This window comes from Rhipicephalus sanguineus, chromosome 1 (genome assembly GCF_013339695.2).
Source record: "Rhipicephalus sanguineus isolate Rsan-2018 chromosome 1, BIME_Rsan_1.4, whole genome shotgun sequence".
NCBI lineage: Eukaryota > Metazoa > Arthropoda > Arachnida > Ixodida > Ixodidae > Rhipicephalus > Rhipicephalus sanguineus.
In genome coordinates, this window is record NC_051176.1 from 136,895,172 (window position 1) to 136,903,801 (window position 8,630).

General features: G+C 46.3%; 1 protein-coding gene across 1 annotated transcript; it reads left to right on the top strand.

Annotated features, from left to right (window-relative positions):
- Positions 1-599: 599 nt before the first annotated feature.
- On the top strand, positions 600-8,630 carry LOC125757034 (uncharacterized). Its single transcript, XM_049412106.1, has 4 exons — positions 600-960; positions 7,047-7,255; positions 8,336-8,447; positions 8,545-8,630. Exons 1-4 carry the CDS (start codon positions 612-614, stop codon positions 8,628-8,630), a joined length of 756 nt encoding a protein of 251 aa, XP_049268063.1. The 5' UTR covers positions 600-611.

Here is an 8,630-nt window from a genome sequence, read left to right on the forward strand (position 1 = left end):
CTGCGGCGAGTATTGAGGCCAGAGGTTTTTTTTTTGGGGGGGTCTTCAGCACAGCGACCCTTGTCAGATACCAGCATACATAGTGTTCGGGCTCTTCGCGCCGCCTCCTCGTTCATATCACGGTTACGGGCACAGTATCGTCTATAGGAAGCCGTGCATCGTCGCCAAATTTTAGCTACCTTGACGTGGCAGTTGCTCGAAAAGAGCGCGTTCCGCGAAACAGCCAAATAGCCGTTTGTCTGGTTTGCCCCAACCTGCGCTCAAGCCACCAAAGACGAAACGCTGCTTGGTGATAGTCCTCTTGATCCTAGGGGCCCATCACACGGCGCCCACTAACGGGCATCTGGTTACGTGCGGCACACTCACCGTTATTTCGAACATTCGGTAGTTGCAGCTATTCTCTGCTCACGACATAAACTCCTAAGTACGAGAGCACGGGCGTGACATATGACCTCATAGCTTCCCGTTGCTTCGTCGGTTCCTCCGGTTCTAGCTACGATTTCTTTGCAACGCGAGCCGTTGTGCTCCCGTAAGCTGGCCATTTGCAGAAAGTTCAGATCGCGTTTCTCCGAGGGATCGACATAGTCCATTCTTCTGAACATCCGCACGCGATGGCGTCTCTGACTGCGAAGAAGAGAACCACCAGTGGCCCGTCATCGACTTGCCTTTTTATCTTGGTGGCATGTGTTCTGCTGCCACTTGTGACACATGCCTCGCCGGTAGAGAACTATACAAGTACCACCGACCCAGACTCGACGTCACCAACAGCGCCCACCACGACAGCGGACGATGAACCCAACTACGAACAGGTGCTACGAGATACTGTGGCCCGCTTGTTCGCCAGCATGCCATCGTCTCTCAGGAGGAAGCTCCTCGAGGCCGACGTGAGGCCCGAATGCAGCGTCGGTCTATTCCGGCTGATGCGAGGATTCCAGAACCTCGAGCCGTGGGCACTGAAATGTAAGTAGGCAGAACGTTTTCTTTTTTTTCTCTTGTTTTTTGGCAGCTAGAATCTTAGAAACTGTGTGGTCAACTAGAGCAAAACAAAACGATATCTAACGCCTGGTTAATGAGCATCGCACGCATCCTCGTGGAGATGAAGCAGCATCAAAAGCGATGATGTTGGCGCGATGCACGATGTCATTTGATGGAGAGCAGGTGCTTTTGTACTTGAGCTAACCATCAAAGTTATAAAAGATAAATCTTCGCATAGTGACTACTGCGTTCAGTGACATTCAGAACGGTGCCGCAACATTTTCGTTGTTAGTAAGTAGTAAGTCGAGTTTGTAGCCGTGGATCAACACCAGATTTTATTATATAAGTCACACCTGTGCCAGCACAACAATTATTACGGTATTCTGAAATCTCGCTGGTTTCAAGAAAACATTTTCAGGCATACAGATGCAAAAAAATCCTTTATCCCTGATGATGTTTTCGCAAACTATGCCCCTGTTACGAGCAAGAGCTTACACTATAATTTCGTCGCGACGTAGTTTTTAAGACTTAAAGCACTTTTGAAAATGATGTAATATCTTAAATTGAAACATTTCTCCTCATGCTCACGGCAAATCTCTTTGTTGGAGTTCGTTTTTATGACATTTAAAAACACCTTGTTTCGGTCTTAGGGCTTGTGGTTTCTCTTTGTTACTTCTACATGCGTCGAAGAAGCGCTCTGCGCTGTCATTGAATACAAGCGTGCTTTCATGGCAAAAGTGCTCTTATATTCAAGACAGTGTGATCGCTAACAATGCCTCCGCTCCCCTAACTTAATCAAGCAAGTTAACATCGCGCTACTTGTGGCGGCCGTCAAGCATAGGAGGCAAGCCGAGCGAGGCCACGTGCAGTTCACGAAGCAGGTCAGCAGTATGAGCACTAAGTTTGCAGAAAATCCTTTATTTGCCACGATGCCCCCAATTTGTAATTTAGCACGCACACAGAGCGGTCACACTTGAGTGCCTCAGCTTTTATCGTGGGAGAAGTGTCTTGTGTTGAAGGACAATCAATTTATATTTATTCACAGTGATTAATTGTTTCAGATGACCCTTTATAAATTGCCCTTTTAGACACTACCATTTCCGGTTACTCAGAATTCATCCAGCGACGCAGACACATTCGTGTGTCGTCAGGTGACCAGCTTACCGCTAAGCTGATCGCAACTATCTCGACGGTCAGCACTGCACAAGTTAACCTACGCTACCTGGCAACACAAGGGCTAGCTATAGCTGAAAAAAAAAAAAATCAATTTCTTAGGCAACTCCGCTTCGACATATATTTTAATGCAACTTTCTCAAATATTGGGTAACAGAAAACGTGGTAATGATTGGTTAACGTTTGGAAATTCTATATTGAAGCCGAGCCGTAGATGGAGGCTCCGGCGAGAAATTAGTCGCTCAATTCATCAACCTGCACGGAGCTGTTCACTTTCATAATTGCCCAATTCTGCCTCTCCTTAATAGGTTTAGTCTTCGGTTTTTGTGGCCTCTCAAAGCATTGTGCCAATTTTCGTTCGCCTACGTTCCTTATTGCGTCGCACTCGACGCGAGCAGCCTGTCCATGTTTTCGACCAATATCTCGTCGTTGCAAACGCGAACCTTATGCTTTCTGTGCATATTCTGACTGTATAGAAAACCCATGGCATAAGCTATAACTTATTTTCCTATGACAGCTACGTAAATGGATGTACCACCACATTTAGTTACAAAAAAAGCGAGACACAAAAAGTGCTGGATCCGTTTCAAATACGAAGGCCGGCAAAGTCCGGAATTTGCTACTGGATGAACAATTTTTTGCAAAGGGTTTGATTCAGTTAGGAGTTGGGCCTCCTATCGCGATAGGAGAGACGACCATCGCTTCTCTGCCGTCTGTCACATCAGTCCGGGTTGAACAACGTGGCAATTTTAATTTTAATTGCCTAATTTAAGTGCCTAATTTTGAGACTATTTTCCGAAGAGTTAATGAAAGTGGCCAACAATATATATTCACGTACAACGCTATGGAACACCGTAGTTTCTCTCTTCTCATCTACGACGTGATGAAGCGGTCGTTCACTCGCACACTCATTAATGCTGAAGCGTCGGAATCTCTACAGAGGATCGCCAACTCATAGCAAGGTAAACTAAAGCGCTGTTTTCATTCTCTGAGGACTCTCTCTCTCTCTCTCTCTTTCACACACACACACACACACACACACACACACACACACACACACACACACACACACACACACACACACACACACACACACACACACACACACACACACACACACACACACACACACACACACACACACACACACACACGCACACGCACACACACAGAGAGAAAAAAGCCATAATAGCCTGTTACAGCCATATTTTTATCTCTACGATCCTGGCTGTGCGGAAATTACACAAAAGTAAATTATCATACCTACCCTATGGAACCTTGTACGTTTCTCTCACTTCCCATCTAGGTTTCCCTCACTTCCCATCTAGAAAACTATAGGCTTATAAAAACTTTACCTGCACATGCTCAATGAATGATTAACATTGTTACGGCGATGTAAGTTTGCAACTTAATGCTTCCAAATACTTTCAGAAACAAGGCACCAACATCTACGTCACTGCTACGAAACGCTTGCATCACAGAGCTGACTACTCCGTTGGATTTTTTCTACACTCCACTGTAACACTTTGCTCTGATGATAATGTACAGCAGCAGTGCTTAAATTTATTCGAGGCCACCTCAAAGCCTTTACCGACCTTCCCAAAACACTGCATGTGGTTGTTACACCTATAATCAATGTAAATCGAGTTTATGGTTGCATTATACAGTAAACAAGTTTCGACAACTGATGCTTCTTTTTAGCAGAAAAAGAACACATCAGCACAAAAGACAGTTGCGGCAGGTCCAGTGAAGAGTTGTAGTATTCGATCATTTCTTCCGAAAAAGAAAGAGAAAAACACGACAGAACCCATTCGCATCTATTTCATTACACGCTTCATGATTTTTGACGTTTTCATTATATGAGCGTTTACACCAAATAATCCCAACTACCCTCCCTTCGGCCGGCGTTCAGCCGTTGCAGCAGGGCGTATTATAACGGTCTTAACGGAGCAAAATGCTTGTGCCACACCCGCACCAAGTTTGTTACTAACGTCGATAATATAAGGTGCTTAAGTCTTCACAACACCAGGAGCCTTTGTAAAATTCTTCATATCGCTTGGTTAAGTGTCAGCGTCAGCCGCTTTCGTCGTGTAAACGTGGGAGCATTAACGTAACTTTCCTCATGAATGCTGCCCCTCCCCGTTCGTTCACTCTAAGAGTCGTAGTTCTTTTATATCGTGCGTCGACAGCGCGCGTGCATCGTTAGACGAAGTACTTGGAACGAGCGTCCGGGGTGTTTCCGAAGTGCGTTTATGCGTTGCTCCATAACCGGCTCCTTCTCGGTGCTTCATCCAAAAAGAATGACCGCATCTGTTGTCCCGTATACTGCGGGAGCTCGCGTCGTTCTGTTACATGCGTCCTCATTGACTTCTTTCTTCATCGCGACATTAACTGTGCGCCACTGACCTTCACTGTCACCATCCCTACGAATGGCGATAGGAACGCGCTTGCTCCATAGTTTTGACAAAGACGGATTGAACCTCGACGGGCTCAACAGGGTCGATGCTTCAGGCGCTTCATACTATGCGCACGATTCGTTCCTCTCTCGTGTTTTCTTTCTCCCGTCGGCGATTCAGTGTGAACATTCCAAGAAAAATGTTGCTGACCGTGGGTGAACCGCACTTCCTCTCTCAATGCTAGAATTCAGAGTTTATCTTTCCTTTAGCGCTGCACCTCTATGTATCTATTGGGTTGGATTCCCAGTGCCGCCGGTCACCCACCGGTTTTTTTTTTTTTCTCAAGGGGAGAGGGGTACCACGACCTGGCGCTCGGTTGCGTCGGTACTCGTCTCGAGAAAGTGGCTTCTCCTTTCCGCTGTCTTCTGTCTTCCACTCTCCTTGCCCTCACGACGCTGAGCCGTGCTCTTTGATGGGTTGTAGAAATAAGGGTCTTTCCTAGCCTTTAACCACAATCACTGAGAATTGATGAGAGATAAGAAGGGCCAGCACAAACGGTTGGGATTACATGTTTGTTCGCTTTGCGACAACGTGTTATGCCCTGCAGCACAAAGGATAAACCACTCAGAACACCGGCATTTTACGGTGGACGTGCCACGGCTGTTTGCCCCTGATCGCCGTTCATCAAAATTCGAGCGGTAAAGCGATGAGGGCGTTCTGCCCCAAGCCTTTTGGTTTTTCCTGCATGGCAGTGATTCATGACCCGACTGTCCCTGCGCGCCGATACCACGATTATTTATTGTTTTCACGTGTATGCACTAAGCTAGCGATTCGTAAACGTTGCATCAATCTAGGCAGCTCGCAACAAGCTTCCACTTTCCTTGCTGTCGTGTAGCAGAACACTTTTCTTGGGTGCCGTTCATTAAATCCGGAACATATCAGATAACATCCAGAAAAAAAAAAAATACTGAATTCTTCTATAACAACTGCAGGATGTACATACATTCCTGGCGTTCCAGCGTACTGAATTTCAATTGGGCACGAATAATAATGCCCCTACGTTCTACTGTGGTATCGTCGCCAAATACTGTCCATAATATGCCTTGTAAACTGCGTGGCTCGACAGCCGTTCCCACCTATTTTTTTACAGTAAGAACATTTGAATAGATATTGGCTCAACTCTCAGGCTATAAGGGTCTACTCTTCAAAGGATGAAGGAAACGGGCTGCTGACTGCAACAAGTTCATTTACGGGCTTTAAAGTCCCAAAGTAATTCAGGCTATGTGTGACGCCGTAGTTGAAGGCTCCAGATAATTTGGCCACCTGGTGTTCTTTAAGGTGTACTTGCACAGCACAGTACATGGGTCTCTGGTATTTCGTCTCCATCAAAATACGACCGCCGCGACTGGGATCGAACCCACGTCTTTGAGGTCAGCAGCCGAGCACCGTAATCACTGGGCCACCGCGGCGGCCACTTGTCTTTAAATATGTGATTTAGTGTGCAAAATGTGCTTACCTTCATAAATGTAAGGGCTGATGTTGGCAAGACACACAGTTGAACGATAGTTGTGGCGATAATAATAGTGCACTGCGTCCATGACGGCAATCTTACCAGCATTTAAGTGGGGAGTGGCGGAAGCTAGTTGGTCCGCACTACTCCTCAGATAAAGAAATCTTTAAATGTGTAGTACTGCGAAGAAAGTGGCAAATTCAATTGCTGCCTTCAGCAAGGTGCTCCGCATGACAACTTCTATCGCCGAATGCCCCAATTACCTCGGTACTAGTATAACTGAATGAATATAGTATTTCGACTACGCCTTCATATGTTTTCACGCCCTGTCGACCAATAACTGCTGTTAGACGCATCTCTAGCACAAGTTTCTGCGACGGGCTATTGCGGCACTTTTGGTACGCCTTCATCAGTTCCTTAAGATGAGCGAGAATGATTTGACTATTTCAGCATTGTTAAGGCAGTGCGAGGGTTCATTTACGAGTACTAACACAGGGCGTCATTGTGGTCTCGTCAGGGCGATAACTGCAATTGAGAAAAGACTGGTTATTCGTGTCAGCACCGCTGTAACCATACCAGCTCTGTTTGGTTTACTTCCTTTGTCATCTCAAGTGACCACAGATCTCCGCTTATTAGGAAGGATATTTTAATTCACGTGGCACTATAGGTGTACGCATACTTGTTTTGAAACCGCGGGTCTTGTCGCCAAATATCGACGCCTGCCACAAAGTAGTCTGGAAGACGCATGTTTAATTCTGCCCATTTTAGAAATAAAACCGCTGCGTCAATCCTCGACGCCCACACTTTAAGAAATAGCATCGCAACAGTGGAAGCAGCAGACGGCGAGTGCAAATGCACTGCGGCACCACGGAAGAGCTCGCCTGAATTGTTTTCTTGCTTTTATGTTTTCCTCCTCTGCTTTTCTCACACTTGGTTGCAGAGGCCCCTTCTCTCCACGCAACAATGGAGTTTTTGTTTTCTTCATCTTGCAGTGTTCGACGCATCTGGAAAGTATCCATCGGGGCTGCTGCAGGCCACCAAGGCTGATCTGGGCGCATTCGACGAGTGTCTAGAAACCGTAGTGCACGACAGCTACGGTATACAAGTGACTCACGGCCAATACTGCAGCGTGCTATTCCATCTCAAACAGAACCGCGCCCTCAAACAGCGTCTCGCGTCGCTTGACGTGCTGCACCCACTGGTAAGCATTCCATCAATCGGAACGCATTGCTTAGTACAGTGTATATGGCGTGTAATAGCTTCCAGTAAATCGACGAACGGTTTTTCTCACTTACACACGGACGCATTGCGTTTAAGGGGAACAAAAACGCACCGTAAAAAAAAGCAATAAAAGAATGCGAGACAGCATAATACACTGTTTTAATGACGTTACATTAGCATGTTTTGAAGAAGTGCTACATGTTTATAGTCACACGAATTATCCGACTGTCGACACAGATAAACGGGGCTTTTCAATTTATCGTGTGGCTTTCGAGTGCTTGCACCGCCATATTCAGGGGCGTAGCCAGAAATTTTTTTCGGGGGGGGGGGGGGGGGTTCAACCATACTTCATGTATGTTCGTGCGTGCGTTTGTATGTGTGCGTGTATATATACGCAAGCAAAACTGAAAAATTTCGGGGGGGGGGGGGGAGTTTGAACCCCCCCCAACCCCCCCCCCTTGGCTACGCCCCTGGCCATATTCTATATAGACCCCCTTAAAAGAATTCCCGAACTGGTGTTCCTCACAGAATCACCGCATGTACGCAAGCGGCGTAACATAATCCCATAGTGTTTCGTGAGTTTAACGGAAAAGAAAAAAAACGTTCGGTGCATAGCTACGCAAACACCGTCCCACGCCCCACATCGGTCGTAGGTTTTCCGTGTTCTTCTCAAGCGTTTTAAGTGTGACGCTGACTGCGTAATGCCCCTGGCCTATCTATTTACAAAACGCGGCACTTAAAAACATGTCTTTTCAAGGCAGTAAATTATGTATTTTTTTTATGTTTGCCTTTCGCGGTCCGCCGTTGCTCGGGGCATTTCCACGTAACTCTTACGTCAAGCCAGATTCACATAATTGGTTCAGTAACGGGATATGGCTGTTCGAGGTGGCCAAAGTGATTGTCGTAATGGTTCATAACGAACCATTGCGTTTCTTCGGATGCAATGGGGCGTTTTTGTGGCCCCACCTAACCAAATGGCAGTAGCATGAATGCCAGCTTTATGCATTAATTCTTTTTACGTGGACCTCTGCACAAAATCACTTTTTCCTTCTACTTCCAGATTAAGCAATACACGGATTACTTTTTTATTGACGAAGTCCCCGTGACACGCCTTGGCGTCTGCATCACCGACGACTGCAACAAACAAGACCTGCAGGCCATCATCGATGCAGGCAAGAACAAGCATTTCAATTTAGGAAGATACACGAATCAATTTACAAAGGTTTTTTTCTTGCTCTATTAAAGTAAACCATTCGTGGTTAATGCCAGGACAAATGCTGTACAGAGAATATGAACCGTTTGAGAGCAGGGCAGAGCGATGGATGATGCGGGCAGAAGGGCCGGAATCTTCTTGA

Excerpts from the sequence above, each read along its gene's own strand:
- LOC125757034 (XM_049412106.1), top strand. The coding sequence starts at position 612 with ATGGCGTCTCTGACTGCGAAGAAGAGAACCACCAGTGGCCCGTCATCG. Across the intron at positions 961-7,046 it reads CGAGCCGTGGGCACTGAAAT|TGTTCGACGCATCTGGAAAG; the intron begins GTAAGTAGGCAG and ends TTCATCTTGCAG. Across the intron at positions 7,256-8,335 it reads TTGACGTGCTGCACCCACTG|ATTAAGCAATACACGGATTA; the intron begins GTAAGCATTCCA and ends TTCTACTTCCAG.